Genomic DNA, 17,185 nt, shown 5'->3' with positions numbered 1-17,185 from the left:
CCCTTTGGGACCCCCCCCCCAGGTTGTTGCTGAGGAGGTGAATCCCCCATCCCACTGCTTCTGGAATGAGGAACCCCCAGGAGTGTGTCCCCCCCGTTTCCATTCTGGGAATTCCCCTTCCCGAATTCCAGTGGTGTCCCCTGGGAATTCCCTTTCCCAATTCCCTTCCTTTTCCCATCCCCATTCCCTGTTAAATTCCCCATTCCCTTTTCCCATCCCCATTCCTGTTCCCATTCCCTGTTCCCCATTCCCATCTCTGTGCCCCATTCCCATTCCCTGTTCCCCATTCCCATCTCTGTGCCCCATTCCCATTCTCTGTTCCCATTCCCTGTTCCCCTTTCCGCTTCCCAATCCTATTCCCAATCCCATTCCCAGTGTCCCCTCATCTCCCCCCAAATCAGCCCCATGGGATCAGGGGGAATTGAGGGGACCCCAAAATATTTCCGGGGTCCCCCCCCGGCTTTAGGGGATTTCGGGGAGCCCCTCCATGCCAGGGGGGTCCCCATTAAAGGGGGGAATCCCCCAGCGGGGGGAAGGGCGGGATTAGTGGGGAATCCCCTATTTCCCGTGGGATTTGGGGGAATCCCGCAGTGCGGTATCCCGCAGTCCCGGTATCCCGCCCGCCCCCCCCCCGGCAAAGCGGCTCCCGAGGGGACGGGGGGGATCCCCGCTGCAGTGAAGGGAGGGGCGGAATAGGGAGGGGATTGCCTGTCCCTCCCCCCTCGGGGACTTCCCTCCCCCCTTTTTCCATCACTTGGTGGGGGGAGAGACGGGACATTGCCATGGCAACGAGCGGGAGGGGAGGACAGCGGGATCGGCTGGCATGGGGGAACCCCCCCCGGCCCCAAATCGGGCATCATCCCCCCAAATGGAGCACCCTCCCCCTATCCCCGAGGCCCCGCCCTCTCCCGCCCGGCCCCTCCGCCGCCCGGGTCCCGCCCTCTGCAGCACGACCCCCCTTCAGCATCCCCTCCCCCCGGCGCCGAGCGGGGATTGCGGGCGTGGGACCGAACAGAGGGATAGGGACACATGGAAAGGTGACACACGGTCAGGGATAGCGACAGGGACAGGGACATACAATCAGGGGACACGGACACACTGACAGGGGACAGGGACACAGGGACCCCGTGCTTTGCACACACCCCCATGCTCACCGCTTCTCGCCCCCCGTTCTTTGTTCCCCGCAAACCTCCGCCCCTGCCCCCCGAACCTTCCGTGCTAGCCCCGCTGCTCACCCCCCCACTCCCCCCGTGTCCCTAAATCCCCGTGGTGTGACAAAGGACCGGGAGGGGCTGCGGGAAGGGGGAGACACTCCAGCCCCCCCACACCCTGTGTGTGACACGCCCAACCCGGGGTCACCCCGCGCCCCCTCCCCACCGCCAGCACCCCCGAGGTTGACACCGACACCTTAGCGGGGGGCACAAAGCCCCACCCGGGGGCCGCCCCAATGTCACCGGTGTGGGGGGAGAGCAGCGGGTGTGCGATCGCCCCCGGCCCCGCGGCTGCGGCGGAGCGCGGGGAGGGGACCCCGTTAGGCGCGGGATTTATCCGCGGTGGCGGCCCGGAGCCTCCGGGAAGAACCGGGAGGCCCCGGGAAGCCCCGAGAGGCGGCGAGGCGGGTGCGCGCGGCTGCGCGTGTGGAGCGGCATCGTAACGGCGCCGCATCGCCGCCCGCAGCCCCCGCGGCCGCCGCCTGCGCGCTGGGGAAACCGAGGCACGGCGCGGCCGGGAGGGGCTCGGCGGCACCGCGAAGCCGCTGTCCAGGCTCGCCCCCGGCCCCTGGTTGTGCCACCGGGACCCGCTGGGATCCCGGGCTCGGCGCCGCACGTGTCGCCGCCACCGGGCCATGGTCAGCGGCGGCAGTGCCCGAGGGCAGCGGAGGCCGGGGGTTGGCGGCAGGTGGGTGAATTTGTGGGGGGTCCGCGAGGGTGGGGACCCCCACCGCCCCTCCGCTCCAGGGGCGGCTACCGGTGCTGGGGAAGCCTGTGGCCCGCGGGAATCCCGGGAATCCCCTGGCTCGGGAGGATTCCCCCGCTCGCGGGAAGCCCCCGGCGCAGCGGCGGGGGGGTGCCCGGGAGGGTTGGCAAGGGGGAGGGGGCACCACGGAGGGGTTCCCCGGGGGTTCCCCGGTGTTCCCAGGCTCCGGGGTGTCCGAGGCCTGCTCAGCCCCCTCCGCTGCGGCGACGATGGGGGGGGAGTTGGGGCAGGGGGGACGCGGGAGAAGCCCCCGGCGGTGACAATGAGGACGCTCTGGAAGTGACAGTGGCCGGCTAAAAATATCGCGGGCTGCCACCCACCGCCAGCGCCGCGGCCTCAAGGTCACTGCCCTGCCGGGGGGGACGCGGGGGCGTGGGGCGGGGAAGCCCTCGATCCCCCCGCACGCTGCCGCTGTCGCCAGTATTGCTCCTCCGAGCCGAGAGCTGGCAGCGCCCGCAGCCCTCCGGGGCCCCGCGACGCTCCCCGTAGCACAGGGCCGTGGCAAGTGAGCCGGCGCGGGGGTGGCAGCGGCGGGGGAACACCCCAGGGGTGGCAGCGGCGGGGGGGGACACTCCGGGGGTGGCAGCGGCGGGGACCCCGCGCGTGGCGTTCCCCGGTATAGGGTGCGGGGACAGGGGGGATGTCCTGCCTGGGTGGTGACGAGGGTGGGGACAGCGGGGATGTCCTGTCTGGGGGGTGTTGTGGTGTGTGGGGACAGTGGGGACGCCCTCCCTGCGGGTGTGGGGACAATGGGGATATCCAGCCTTGGGAGGGGACAGCTGTGGGGACATCAGGGACGCCCTCCGTGTGGGTGTGGGGACAGCAGGGATGTCCTGCTTGGGGGCTGTTGTGGTGTGGGGACACTGGGGACTCCCTCCCTGCGCTGTTTGTGGTGTGGGGACATCAGGGACTCCCCTCCCTGCGGGGTTCGGCTGCTCGGGGCACCCCCGGCTGATGGAGTCAGGGGAGTTGGGGATCCCCGTCCTTGGGGACAATGTGGCTGCTGTCACCAAAGGCGTAAGCACGGCCAAGGGCTTGGTGGCACTCGGGGCTCCCTCGGGTTTGGCCGCCAGCTGCTGGGGTGGTACAGTGGGGTGGCACTGATGGCACAGGGGAGCGACAGCGATGGCGCAGCGGGGTGACACCCGGCTCAGCAGCCACAAAAAGCAGGGGGACCCAGCGCCACAAGCACAGCTGTGACACCGGAGTGGCACGTCCCGCAGCCACCAGAGCCGGCCGTCCCCGGGGCCGCAGCCGAGCCCGGGGGGAACCGGGGGCTCCGGGCGGGTTCGGGCACCGCGTGGCCCTTGCGGCTTCGACGTGCGGGGCGCAGCCTTCGAGGCGGGGACCGTGGAGACACATGGGGGCCTTCCCGCCCCTCGCGACCTTCCCGGTGACCTTGGTCCGCCGCTGGGGACCCTGCGCTTGGGGGGACTCCCTCCTCAGGGTGGGGACCCCCGCCCTGCAGCGGGGACACAGGGCTCCACAAGGGCGTGGACGGGCTTTGGGAGACCCCCCCGTTGCCGAGGGCTTTGTGGAGGTGCCAGGGGCGGCGGGCACGGCTGTGTCCCCCGCGGGGGGCCCCGAGCGGAGGTCGGCGGCGGCCCGGCGGGGGCAGCCAGGCGGAGCGGCTTTGTCCTTTGGCTGAGCCGAGCGCGTGGGGGAGGCGCAGGGAGAACCCGGTGCGGCGGCTTTGTCTGGGGACGCCGGCGCGGTGGCGGCCAACGGGGGGCGTGGGGAGCCCGGATCCCCCCCGCTGCACCCCCCGGGACCCCCCAGCCCAGCCCCACGCACCCGCGGGGCCCTAAGCAGGTACAGTGGCCCCTGCCGCGCGTCCCCTCCTGAGGCGGGCGGGATGGGGATGGGGTCCCCCCTTGGTTTGGGGGGTGTCGCGAGGGGGATCACGTCTGTGTCTGCCAACCCTCAGGACATGGGGGCTATGACCGTGTCTCCTGGATGCAGCGGCGGTCCCAGGTATCCCGGCGAGGCTCTGCAGAGGGATTTTCTCGGGGAGACCCCGACACTAGGCGGGGATTCCCGGGCGTCGCGGTGGGGCCGGGGAGCTTCGGGTGTCCCCGAGGGTGTGCCACCTCCTGTGCCTCCCCCTGCGCTGTGGGGGACACACGGACGCCCCACGGGTGGCACCGGGCCCGATCCTGCGTGGGGGAAACTCCTCCAGGTCGGGCACTGCCCCTGTGCTCCCACCCCGCTGTGCCGGGGGGGGGGGGGAAACGGGAAGACCTGGGGGTTAGGGCGTTACCACCCCCGGGGGTCCCCCGGTGGCACGGCTGAGCCCTCCCGCTGCTTTTAGCGGAGCCGCGTGGCCTCGTCCTGCTTCCTCTCAGCCGGTTCTGTGCTCCTCCAAAGCACAGTGAGCCCCCCTGCCCTGCCCTCGGGGGGGCAGCGGCGGTGCCGCCCCCGGCCCGCCCCTCGCCGGCGAGTGGGCAGCGGGGGCCGGGGGCTCCCGCGGGCACCGCCAGCTGCTCCCGGCCTGGGACATATGGCCAGGACTTGGCGGCGACCGCAGGAACCGGGACCACGCGGCGGATTTTTGGGGACGGACGGGGGGGGCAGCCGGAGGTCTGACGCACTTGGTGCCCCTGGCCAGCCCCGGGCCGCGGTGGCAGCTGGCGGGGAGCCCCGGTGACCCTGGGCGGTGTCACCGCGCTGAACCCGCAGCCCCGAGCACCGCAAGCGGAGGCCACCCTGCTGTCCCCGCGGTGCCACCAGCCCGGGTCCCCCCGGATTCGTGCCCCACCCCGCAGCGATGCCCGGGCAGGAATTAGCGAGAGGGGAATAAATAAATCACCCGCGGGGAGCCCGCCGCTATTTATAGCCGCGCCCTCCCCTCCTCTGCAGTTGCTCAGAGGCATCGCCGCTGCTCCGGGCACAGGGGGAGCAGGGGGTCCCCTTGTCCCCCCGCTGCCACCCCACTGTCACCCCCGGGGCTCTGGGGGCTGCTGCAGCCCGGCCATGGGGTGTCCCGACGCATCTCCCGGCCTCGGGAAGTGCTGTCACTCTTTGCTGTCGCCACCGCGGGTCCTGCCGTAGCTTGGTGACATCTGCAGCTCTCCCTTGTCCGTTGTCTCCGAGTAGGGGGTGGCAGAGCCACCCGTGGCTGTCCTGATGCAGTGTCACATCCCGGAGCAGGGACACTGGTGGCCGAGGCTCAAGGACACGCAGTGACTCTGGACCTGCCATGTCCCCATCCCCATCCCCACCTTGGGGACGATGAGGACAGGCAGGACCACCCTGGGCATGCAGCCACCAGCCAGGCCGTCCCCTTAGGGACAGGGGACAGGGAACAGAGACTAGGGACAGGGGATAGGGGACAGGGACAGAAGGCCTCCCCGGGATGCGGGATCCATCCCTGGGGATGCTCGGGCAGGGGGAAGATGGATCTGGGCCCTGTTTGCCGCCATCCAGAGCAGTGAAGCCACCATGGAGCGGTGCTTCATGAAATATTCAGCATCCCCAGCCCGCGGTGGCCTCACCCACCCCCATCCGAGGTTACAAAAACTTTTCCGGGCTGTGGGGCCTGGCACAGCCTCCAGGGCCCTTGAGGCTGGGGGGAGCATTTCCCCTCGTCCCTGCCTGCTGCGGCTTTTTCCTCACCACTCCGAATATTAAAAAGAAATCGGAGCCCATTTTCCTGCCATAAATTTGGCAGAATGGAGAGAAAATGATCCGGCCCTGGAGAGGAGCCAGGCCCGGCCACACACCGGGAGCAGGGGGGCACTGGAGCCGGCCCCGGGGCTCCCGGGGTACCAGGGGTTGCTCAAGGACCACGGAACCGGGGCCCTGCAGCCCCCCGGGAATGAGGACAGTAGGGGCTGTCCCCTCCTGGTGGCCCCAAAGCCTGGGAGGCGCTGCAGGGATGGGGGAGCGACCCGGGAGGTCACGGGTGATTTGGGGTCTGGGGAGTTGTGGGACGTTGTGCAAGGGGGGTTTGTGAGGCGGCAATGGGGGTGGAGCAGTAGGGCCGCTCATGCTATGGGGTTTTGGTGTGACACAGGCCCTCATGCTATGGTGTTTTAGTGTGGTGCAGTCTCTCACACAACAGGGTTGTTGGTGCAATAGGGCCCCTCGTGCAATGGGGTTTTTTTTAGTGGTGCAGCTCCTCATGCAGCAGGGTTTTAGTGAGACACAGCTCCTCATGCAATGGGGCTTTTATGGGATGTAACCCCTTCTGCAATGGGATTTTCATGTGATAGAGCCCCCCCACATACAGTGGGGTTTTCCTGTGGTGAGCTCCTTGTGCAATGGAGTTACTGGTGCAATAGGGCTGATGTGTAATGGGGATATTTTTATGGGGCAGGCCTGTGTGCAATGGGATTTTTCTGTGATGTAATCCCTCATGCAGTGGGGTTATTTGTATGGGGCAGCCCCTCATGCAACAGGGTTATCATGTGATGTAACCCCTTATGCAGTGGGGTTGGTGCAGTAGGGCTGCTTCTGCAATGGGGGTTTTTGTACAGTGCAGCCCCTCGTGCAATGGGGTTTTTATGGGGTGTAATCTCCCATGCAATGGGGTTATTTGAATGGTGCAGCCCTGTGTGCAGCAGGGTTTTTATGGGATATAATCCCCCATGCAATGAGGTTTTCGTGTCAATAACCCCTTGTGCAATGGGGTTTTTATGGGATGGAACCCTCTGTGCAATGGAGTTATTGGTGCAATAGGGCCCTGCATGCAATGGGTCATAGGTGGGGCGCAGCCCCTCCTGAACAGGGACATCAGTGTGACACAGCCCTGTGTGCCAAGGAGACACTCGTGTGACACAGCCCCTTGTGCCGTGGGGACATTGGTGTGACACAGCCCCTTGTGCCATGGGGACACTCGTGTGACATCCCCTCGTGCCTGGCGCTTGCTGGTGCAGGGCATAGTGTGACCCCTGGGGGTGGCACTGCCAGGGCAGGACCCTCCTGGGCTGTGCCAGCTCTGTCACCGGGGGGGTTTGGGGACCCCCTAATGCCGCGTGTCCCCTGGGCAGGCGTGGAGGGAAGCCCATGGCCCCCGGACCCCCGTACCGGCCGCACACCTGGCCCCGGCCCCGCAGCCCCTGACGGTCACGGGACCCCTCCGGGCGGCCCCGGGGAGCCCCGGCAGGTACGGAAGGGTCACGGGGGGTGTTTTGGGGTGCACTGGGGATGTTTTGGGGTGCACTGGGGATATTTGGGGTGCACCAGGGGGGTTTTGGGGTGACTGAGGGTGTTTTGGGCTGCACTGGGGGTGTTTTGGGGAGCACCGGGGATGTTTTGGGTGCACGGGGGTGTTTTTGGGGGGGACAAGGGGGAGTGATAAATTTTGGGGTGCAGCGAGACTCGAGGGTGGGGAGGGGGTCCCGAGGGGTGCTGAAGGGTTGGGATGGGGAAGGGGCGTTTTTGGGGAGAGGGGCGCGGGGTCCGGGAGCCTCCGGGAGGGCACGAAAGAAGCAGGGGGCGTGGCCAACACAAGGGGGCGTGACCAAGGGCGTGGAGCGGCTCGTCATCGGGGGCGGGGGCTGCACGGACCAATCGGATCGCGGGATATGCTCGGACCACGCCTCCAACCCCGCCCCCGGCGCTCCGGTGCCGCCGCCGCGCGCCCCCGGGGACCGGCTCGGGCTGCAGCGGCGGCGGGACCGGGACCCGGCCCTGGCCCGGCGGGCAGGCCCCGGGCACGGCAGGTACCGGGCACGGCAGGGCCGCACCGGGAGTGGGGGGAGCCGCGGCGGAGCCCCTCCGGCAGCCCCGGCAACGGCGGAACCGGGCACGGCGCGTTCGGGAGCGGCGGGGACGCGCAGCCGCCGCTCGGGACCGGAGATGTCCCGCGGCTGCGGGGAGGGGACAGGGAGCAGCGGCCGCCGGGAGCGGAGGTGGCCGCGTCCTGGCGGCCGTGTCCGCAGCGCGGGGGGCGGGACGCGGTTCCGTGGGCAGGACACGGGCACGGGCACGGCCCCGCGGACAGGACGTGTCCCCTCGGGCGGGATGCGTCCCTGTGGTCACCGTGTGTCCCCGCCATGGGCAAGACACGGCCGCGTCCCCCGCGAGCGCCACGCGTCCCCGCCGTAGGCGGGACACGGACCTGTGGTCACTGCGTGTCCCCGTACGGGCAGGAGACGTCCCCCACGGGCCGGACATGTCCGTGTGGTCACTGCTTGTCCCCCACGGGCAGGACGTGTCCCCACCGCCGTCGAGGCCGGGCAAACACCCCCCGAGGTCGGGCGAGATCCTCTCTCCCCGCGTCCCTTCCCCGGCCGGCACTCACCGTGTCCCCCCGCGCGTCCCCTGTCCCACAGGTCGCCCCCGCGCCGCCGAGCCATGCGGGATCGCCCGGTGCTGTCGCCAGCAGAGCCATGAGCAGCTGCCGCTACAATGGGGGGGTGGCACGGCCCCGGGGCCCCCCGAGCGCCGCCCGCACCCCGCAGCAGCCGCACCGGGACCCGCAGCCGCCGCTGCCCTGCCCCAGCCCCCACCTGCAGGTAGTGGTGTCCCGGCCCGAGCAGCCCGGGACAACGGAGCCCGGCCCCGCCGCAGCATCCCCGGGACAGGGGGCGGCGGAGGAGCGGCGGAACCAGAACATCGGCTACAAGTTGGGCCACCGGCGAGCGCTCTTCGAGAAGCGCAAACGGCTCAGCGACTACGCGCTCATCTTCGGCATGTTCGGCATCGTGGTGATGGTCACCGAGACCGAGCTCTCCTGGGGGGTCTACACCAAGGTGGGGAGGGGTCTTAGGGTGGGGATGCGGGAATCCGGGGTCCGGCTGAGCTCACGTTGGTTCTATGGTGTCGTAGGAATCGTCGTATTCGTTCGCCCTGAAATGCCTTATCAGCCTGTCGACGCTCATCCTGCTGGGGCTCATTGTCATGTACCACGCCAGGGAGATCCAGGTGAGCGCCCCTGGCCGGGGGGGGGGGGGGGGCGGGGCACCTGTTGGCACCTGGCTGGGGGTGTGGGACCGGCAAAAAAACCCCAAAAAACAAGGAAAAACCAGACCCCTCTGTTCCCAAAAATAAATAAAAAGAAGTTTTGGGTTTATACTACTAAAACAAGTCATCCTTAAAATAATACCCATGAGTTAACATACCCCATAAGTTAATACCTCCTCAAATTAATTCAAAACCCCTCAAATTAACCAAAACTCTTCAAATTAACCCAAAACGCCTCAAATTAACAAAAAAAACCCCTTAACTTAACAAAAAAACATCTCAAATTAACCAAGAAAATCTCAAAGTAACAAAAAAATTCAAATTAACCAAAACCCCCTCAAATTAACCAAAATACCCCCTGATATTAACTTCAGACTCCTCAAATTAACCAAAAATCTCCTTAAATTAACGAAAATACCCCCTCAAATTAATAAAAAAAAGCTTTACTCAACCAAAAAAAAACCCTCAAACTAACAAAAGAAATTTCAAATTAACCAAAAAAGACGCCTTAAATTAACCCAAAAGACTTTCAAATTAACTAAAATACCCCCTCAAATTAACCAAAATTACCCCTTAAAATATCTCAAAACCCCTCAAATGAACCCAAACCTCCGCAGCTGTTCATGGTTGACAACGGCGCCGACGACTGGCGCATCGCCATGACCTCGGAGCGTGTCTTCTTCATTGCGCTGGAGCTGCTGGTGTGCGCCATCCACCCCATCCCCGGGCAGTACCTGTTCACCTGGACGGCCCGGCTGGCCTTCACCTATGCAGCCTCGGTGGCCCACGCCGATGTGGACATCATCCTGTCCATCCCCATGTTCCTGCGGCTCTACCTGATCGGCCGTGTGATGCTGCTGCACAGCAAGCTCTTCACTGACGCCTCGTCGCGCAGCATCGGCGCGCTCAACAAGATCAACTTCAACACGCGCTTTGTCATGAAGACCCTCATGACCATCTGCCCTGGCACGGTGCTGCTGGTCTTCAGCATCTCCTCCTGGATCATCGCCGCCTGGACCGTGCGTGTCTGTGAGAGGTGAGTGGCTGGGGAGGGAGGGGAAGGTTGTGGCTTGAGGGTTCTTGTTTTGGGCTTATCATGCGGTTTTCATGGGGTTTTTGTGGGTGGAGGGAAAGTTCGGGGTTTAGGGGTTCCATTTTGGGGTTTTCATAGGTGGAGGCAAAGCTCATAGTTTAGGGGCTCCATTTTGGGGTTTTCTTGGGTGGAGGTAAAGGCTGTAGCTTAGGGGTTCCCATTTTGAAGTTTTTGTGGGTGGACTTAAAGGTCAGGGTTTGGAGGTTACAGTTTTGGGGTTTTCATGGGTGGAGGCAAAGGTTGGGGTTTAGGGGTTCTATTTTGGGGTTTTCATGGGTGGAGGCAAAGGCCATCTTTTCAGGGTTCCATTTTGGGGTTTTCACGGGGTTCTGAGTGAGAAGATTTAGGTGGTAGGGGCTGGGGGTGCAACTGAGGAGGTATCAGGGAGTTTGAGGGGTGGGGGGACCCCCATGGTCAGGATGTTTGGGGTTTCTCAGGTGGAGTTGTCCCCAGGCTCCTCTGTCACCCTGGGGTGGGGCCTGCTGGGTCTGGGGGTGACAGAGAGGGGACCAAGAGCTGGGGGGTGGCAAGAGGATGAAAACTGAGGGTCCCTCAGAGGGAACCAAAGGTTTGGGGTCTCACAGAGGGGTCTGAAGGTTGAGGGTCCTGCAGAGGGGTGCAAAGAGCTGGAGCAGCCAAGGGGACCAAAGATTTGGGGTCCCACTGAGGGGTCCGAGATTGTGACCTTGCCACCGAGGGGACCCTCCAGGACTTTCCCTCAGGACACTCCTCAGCTGCTCCCTGCGGGTGTCTGGACTGTCCCTGCAGGGTGCCGGGAATGTCCCCGCAGGATGCCAGGAATGTCCCCGCGGGGTGCCTGGGATGTCCCCGCCGTGTCCCCGCCCCTGCTGGCCCCGAGCCCCCCCAGCCCCCCCGGGGTCGCGCATTAACCGCTGTTGTTTTCCCTCCCTGCCCGCTCTGCTGCTTGCAGGGACAAACTGTGAGTGACCGCGGGGACCGTCCCGAGTGACCGCAGGGACCGTCCCCCGCCCCAGGCTTCTGCTCCCCGAATCCCCAGAATTTAGGATTGGCTGCGGCCAAGGGCGGGCGGGGGGCGCGGAAAGGGGCCTGGAGCCCTTTTCCTCTTGGAACCTCAGCAGCTGCTTCTTGTCCCCTCCCCGCTGTCCCCCGCCTTGGGGACCTCCGTGGTGACTGTGGGGAACTTTCAGAGAGACCCTACAAGGAGCTGGGAGTCTCCAAAGGTTTTTTTTTCTCCTGGGATCCGACTTTTGTCCCTTCACCTTTCCCCTCCTGGCCCCGCGCGTTTTGGGTTCCTTGAGGGGCAATCCCGGGTGTTCCTTTGGGAATGCGGGTCCCGGGAATTGTCACCATGCTGTCACTTCCCCCCTCGCCTCGGGCAATCCCTGCCGAGTCCCCGCCGGGTGAGGTTCCAAGCCCATACCGGATTGGGAAGCAGCAATCCTAAATTCCTGATGCTTGAGACCCCACAGTCCCACCCCGGCTTGTTCCTCTGTCCCTTTTCCCTTTTCTGACCCCATTTTCCCTTTTCCCACCCCCTTTCCCTTTTTCCACCCCATTTCCCCTTTCCCATCCCATTTCTCTTTTCCCAGTCCCATGTCCCTTTGTCTCATCCCATTTCCCCTTTCCCCAGTCCCATTTTCCCCTTTTCCTATCCCATTTCCCCGCATGTCCCTGTCTCCCTGTCCGGCTTGGCCGCTGCTCTGTGTCCCCCAGCTGGGCTTGTCTCCACCCTTGGGGACAGGGGGGTGGTGGCACCGTGGTGTTTGTGACATCGGAATCTCACAGTGTCCCCCGCTGTCCCCTCCTGTGTCACCTGCGGTGGCCTTTGGGGATGCACAGTGACATCGGCATCCCGCGTTTTTGGGGACAGTGGTGCCACCTCTGTGCTGTCCCCTCAGTGTCCCCCCGTGCCAAGGGGACACAGCCCTTGCTGTGGGACACCCCTTGGTGTCTCCAATTCTGGCTTGGGGACAATGGCCCAAATCCACGATGGGCACAATGGGCACAAAATGGGGGGGGGGGATCCATTGCTGTCCTGCACTTCTGGGGACAGCAGTGCCACCTCTGTGCTGTCCCCTCATTGTCCCAGTGGGACACAGCCTGGCCATGGGACATCGCCATGGTGTCCCCAATTCCATCTTGGGGACAACGCCCCAAATCCACTGCAACGGGCATAAAATGGGGGGAGGAATCAAATTATGGTGGTGACAGCGGTGACAGCGGTGCCACCGCCCTACGCAGGTACCACGACAAGCAGGAGGTGACCAGCAACTTCCTGGGGGCCATGTGGCTGATCTCCATCACCTTCCTGTCCATTGGCTACGGGGACATGGTGCCACACACCTACTGCGGCAAGGGCGTGTGCCTGCTCACCGGCATCATGGTGAGCGTGGGGACAGCCGGGGGACATGGCTGGGGACAGGCTGGGGACATGGGGACATGGCTGGGGACAGCGAGAGGAGACAGGCAGGGACACAGCAGGGTACACCAAGAGGGGACACTGTGAGGGGACACTGCATGGGGACATACCAGGGGACACCAAGAGGGCACATGGAAGAGTACACCAAGAGGTGACACCATGAGGGGACACGGCCTTGGGGACACCGTGAGGAGATTTTCCACTTGGGAAAAGTGATTATTTTTAACTCCAGATTGAGAAGCAAACTGGAATTTCCGTTTCCTGCCATGTTTTTGTTTTTAATTTTTAAACCCAAAATATTGCAAAAATGCAAACGAATGGGTGGAGATAACACTGTCGCCAATGTCCCCACAGGGCGCCGGCTGCACCGCGCTGGTGGTGGCCGTGGTGGCCCGGAAGCTGGAGCTGACCAAAGCTGAGAAACACGTCCACAACTTCATGATGGACACGCAGCTCACCAAGCGGGTGAGAGTACCTGGCTTGGCCCAAAAAATGGGGAAATCCTGGTAACAATGGGAAAAAAAATGTTAAAATCGGGGAAAATTCCATTAAAATGGAGGAAATCCCATTAAAAGTGGAAAAAACTCTGTTAAAATTGGGGTGAATCCCCTTAAAATTGATTAAAAGGGGAAAAAAAGTCCTGTTAAAACCCATTAAAATGGGAAAAATCCCCTGAAGACTGGGAAAAACCCATTAAAACCTGGAAATACCACATTAACCAAGAAAAAATTCCATTAAAATAATGAAAATCTCAATTAAAACTGCAAAAAAAAAAAAAAACTAAAAGTGGGGAAAACCCCATAAACAATGGGAAAAACCCCCAAAAAACTGGGGAGGAAATGGGAGAAAACGGGAAAAAGCCAATTCTGATGTCCCTTCATGGGTGACCTGTGGGATTTGGGGTCGCAGGTGAAGAACGCCGCTGCCAACGTGCTCAGGGAAACATGGCTCATCTACAAGCACACCAAGCTGGTGAAGAAGATTGACCACGCCAAAGTTCGGACCCACCAGCGTAAGTTCCTTCAAGCCATCCATCAGTAAGTGCCACCGCTTTTCCTGCTTCCTTGTCACCCTCCCTGGCCACAGCCCTGTCTCCAAAGGGGGTGTTTCCCCTCTGGGTGGGTGACAGATGGTCAGCATTGGGGTGGCCTGGGTTTGTCACCCTGGCGGGTGTCTCTGCTGGGTTCGTCACCTGGTTTTGGTCTCTGTCCTGTCCTTGTCCCCATCCCCTGTCCTTGTCCTCCATCCGCTGTCCCCATCCCCTGTTCCATCCCTCTCCCCTTGTGCCATTCCGTGTCCCCCACCTCTGCTGTCCCCTGTCCCTGTCCCCATCGCTGTCCCCCTCCTGTCCCTGTGCCTCACCCCCCACTGGTCACCTTTGAGGTGACCCCCAGGCACCTCCATCTCCCGGGTGGGGTCTGCGGGTGGCCTGGCTGGGACAGGGGGGTCCCTTTGGGTCCCTTTTTGGGGTCTCTTTGGGGTGGTGGTGGTGTCGCTGCCATGCTGTCCCCTCGCCTTTAACCCTTTGTTTTCCCTCTGCTGCACTGCCCCCGCAGAGCTCAGAAGTAAGTGCCCCCCCTCCCCTGCCCCACCAGCTTTGCACGGGCTCTGCCTTCACATTTGGGGTGGGGGAGACACGCCAAAAACCCGGGGGGGCTGATTTGGGGGGGAGGGGCTGCGCTTGATGGGAGGAGCTGCACGTTTGGGGGAGGGGCTGCATGGGGGGGGACAGAGGTGACAGAGGTGACAGCACTGCCGGGGGGGTGACAGAGCTCCTGAGGGGGGTGACAGTGCTAGCGGGTGGGGGAGGGACACCACGCCTGCAGGGTGACAGAGCTGCCAGGGGGTGATAGCGCTGCCAGGGGGTGACAGTGCTGCCGGGGGTGCCCCCAAGCCTGCCATTGTCCCCTCAGGCTAAGGAGTGTGAAGATGGAGCAGCGCAAACTCAACGACCAGGCCAACACCCTGGTGGACCTGGCCAAGGTGAGCTCCTTCCAAAAACCCCATTGTTGTGGGGTCAGACCAGCTTTAAACCCCCCATTTTTATGGGATCAGCCCCTGCCCAAACCCCCCCTTTTTATGGGGTCAGACCCAGCTCCTACCACCCCCTGTTTTTATGGTATCAGCCCCCCTGACCCCAAAACTCCCATTGTTATGGGATCAGCCGCCCCTGAATCCCCCTGTTTTTATGGGATCAGACCCTCCTCAAACCCCCCATTGTTTTGGAGTCACACCCATCCCTGACCCCGAACCTCCCATTTTTTGGGGTGGCACTGATCCTTGCCCCAGACCCCAATGTTTTTGGGGTCTCGCTGACCTGTGCTCCCACAGCCCTGTTGTTTTGGGGTCCCCCTGACCCCAACCCCCATTGCAGACACAGTCGGTTATGCCTGACCCCAAACCCCTGTTGTTATGGGGTTTTGCTGCCCCCAACCCCCATGTTTTGGGGTCTTGCTGCCCCCAACCCCCATTGCAGACACAGTCGCTGACCCCTTCCCCCAAAGTTCCCCTATTTTTGGAGTCCCCCTGACCGTGCCCCATTGCAGACGCAGTCGGTGGTGCCTCACCCCAAACCCGCCCTATTTTTGGGATCCCCTTGACCCCAAATTCCCTTGTTTTGGGGTCCCCCTGACCGTGCCCCATTGCAGACGCAGTCGGTGATGCTGGAGCTGCTCTCGGAGCTGCAGGAGCGCCACGAGGAGCTGGGCCGGCGCCTGGGGGCCCTGGAGGTGCAGCTGGAGGCGTTGGGGGGGCTCCTGCAGGCGCTGCCCGCGCTGCTTGGCCGCACCCTGCGCCAGCCGCCGGCCCAAACAGCCCCGGGGACAGCCCTGGAGACAGCCCTGGGGACAGCGGGGACACCACGGGACACCACCGCGCCCTGCAGCCCCCGCCACGGCAGCGAAAGCAGCGACAACCCCCGGGACAGCCCTCGGGACAGCCCCCGGGCTGCCTCGGACAGCAGATGAGGGACAGCGGCAGGACACCTGTGTGTCACCCGTGTCACCGTGTGTCACCCGTTGTCGTCTCGGACAGCAGCTGAGGGATGGCAGCGGGACACCTGTGTCACCGTGTGTCACCTGTGTCACCCGTGTCATCGTGGCCGAGGGACAGCAGCGGCACACCCATGTCACTGTGTGTAACCTCGGGGTGATGGGGCCAGCACACCCATGTCACTGTGTGTAACCTCGGGGTGATGGGGCCAGCACCGTGACACCGTGTGTGATCATCACCCTGGACGGCGGATGACAGACAGCAGTGGGACACCTGTGTGTCACCCGTGTCACCTCGGACAGCGGCTGAGGGACAGCGGCAGGACACGCGTGTTATGTCACCATGTGTCAGTCACCTCGGGGTGATGGGCACAGCACCAGGTCACCGTGTGTCACCACGTGTTACTGTGTGTCACCACGTGTCACCGTGTGTTCCCTCGGACAGCAGCTGAGGGGTGCTGGAGCCACCCTCCTGTCCCCTTCTGTCACCCTCCCACCCCTTTGGACTGTGGCAGTGGGGTGGGGGGGCCATGGGACACCCCCCTGTCACCTTCTGTCACCTGGGACAGCGGGTGATGCCGTGGGGGGGGGGGGGTTAGGGACACCCCCAGACACCTTGGTGTCCCCCCCAGTCCCAGGAGGGCGGTTTTGGCGGGGTGGGGGGGAGGGGTCTCAGAACCCTTTGTACCTCCCTGGTTTTGGGGTGCAGGGGGGTCTCCCATCCCCTCAGTCCCCCCGCGGTTTTGGGGTGCGGGGGGTTCCCCGTGTTTATCTCTGGCCATCGTGTGGCCGTTCCCGTAGCTTTGTTCTGGAAAGCTCTGTATAAAAACTCCTGCGTTCACTGTGCTGGACCCCCCCAAACCCCTCCGGGACCCCCCAAGTGGGGGGAGCTGAGCTGAGCCTTTTTTTTGGGGGGGAGAGGGGGGGTCCTGGAGAGGGGAGGGGACAAGGGACAGAGGGGACAAACCAGGAGCCATGAGTGGTTTTTGGGGGGAGGCTGAAATTTGGGGACAGGGTGGGGGGGTGGGGAAGAGGGGGGAGACCCCCGTAGTGACCCCCAAAATGAGGGCGGGGGTTGTATTTTTTTGGGGGAGGGCTCTCCATTCGTGGCTCTGCCCCCAAAGTGACCTTGGCGACGTCACCGTCACCTCTCCGTGCCTCAGTTTCCCCCAGCTGGAAAATTGGGGGGGGGGGGAATTTGGGGGGAGCACCCCTGGATGCAATTCTGAGCCCATCCCCCACCCCCTGAGGGGGGATCAGGGCCCCTCCCCACAGTGCTGGACCCCTGCCCAGGGTCCAGTTCTGTTTCCTCCTTGCTGTGGGGGGTCGTGGGTGGGATTTGGGTGGGATTTTGGGGGGATTTGGGGTTTTTTGGGGGGGCTGAGGCACAAATTAAAGGAGCCTGAACTGGACATGTCGCTCTCTGTTCGGCCTGGGGGCGGGGGGGTTGTGGGGATTTTGGGGAGGTTTGGGGGGTTGGGTTTTGGGGGGATTTTTTGGGGTTTTGGGCGGATTTTGAGGGATTTTTGGGTTTCCCCCTCCCCGTGAGCTCCCCCCGCCCTGGGAACTTCGTGGAGGTGACAAAACCCCGCGTGGGTTTTTGGGGCAGATTTTGGGGGACCCCAGACCCTTTTTGGGGCGCCAGGAGTGTGAGGGACACTCCGCGGGTAGGGGAGTGGGGTGGTGGCCCCGTGCGACAATCGGGGTGGCGCGAGGCTGTCAATGATTAACGCGCGGTGCCGGGCAGCGGTGGCACTGGTGGCACTGCTGGTCGGGCACTGGGGAGCAGCCAGGGGACATCGCTCTGTGCCCGGG

At 63.7% G+C, this 17,185-nt stretch overlaps 2 protein-coding genes across 6 annotated transcripts; one reads left to right on the top strand and one right to left on the bottom strand.

Moving 5' to 3' along the window:
- Positions 1–1,256: 1,256 nt before the first annotated feature.
- LOC135458727 (basic proline-rich protein-like) lies at positions 1,257–4,850 on the bottom strand. Its single transcript, XM_064733993.1, has 6 exons — positions 4,238–4,850; positions 3,502–3,674; positions 3,181–3,439; positions 2,298–2,626; positions 1,378–2,250; positions 1,257–1,292 (listed from the first exon to the last, which is right to left on the bottom strand). Exons 1-6 carry the CDS (start codon positions 4,848–4,850, stop codon positions 1,257–1,259), a joined length of 2,283 nt encoding a protein of 760 aa, XP_064590063.1.
- On the top strand, positions 1,713–16,383 carry KCNN1 (potassium calcium-activated channel subfamily N member 1). Of its 5 annotated transcripts, XM_064734320.1 has the most exons (10): positions 1,713–1,899; positions 6,969–7,084; positions 8,256–8,675; positions 8,752–8,847; positions 9,504–9,922; positions 12,203–12,344; positions 12,735–12,845; positions 13,290–13,417; positions 14,294–14,363; positions 15,029–16,383. In XM_064734320.1, the coding sequence occupies exons 3-10, from the start codon at positions 8,313–8,315 to the stop codon at positions 15,344–15,346; spliced, it is 1,647 nt and encodes a 548-aa protein (XP_064590390.1). In that variant the 5' UTR covers positions 1,713–1,899; positions 6,969–7,084; positions 8,256–8,312; the 3' UTR covers positions 15,347–16,383. The 5 variants fall into 5 exon arrangements, 3 of the variants coding, with proteins under 3 accessions (XP_064590390.1, XP_064590389.1, XP_064590388.1); XM_064734319.1 differs by lacking the exons at positions 1,713–1,899; positions 6,969–7,084 and adding an exon at positions 7,426–7,643; XR_010442943.1 differs by lacking the exons at positions 1,713–1,899; positions 6,969–7,084 and having other exon boundaries at positions 7,754–8,675; positions 13,290–13,392; positions 15,029–15,047.
- Positions 16,384–17,185: the final 802 nt, after the last annotated feature.

Source organism: Zonotrichia leucophrys, chromosome 28 (genome assembly GCF_028769735.1).
Source record: "Zonotrichia leucophrys gambelii isolate GWCS_2022_RI chromosome 28, RI_Zleu_2.0, whole genome shotgun sequence".
In the NCBI taxonomy this organism is placed as follows: Eukaryota; Metazoa; Chordata; class Aves; order Passeriformes; family Passerellidae; genus Zonotrichia; species Zonotrichia leucophrys.
The sequence above is the reverse complement of the archived record's forward strand: the minus strand, read 5'-3'. Positions and strand labels throughout refer to the sequence as shown.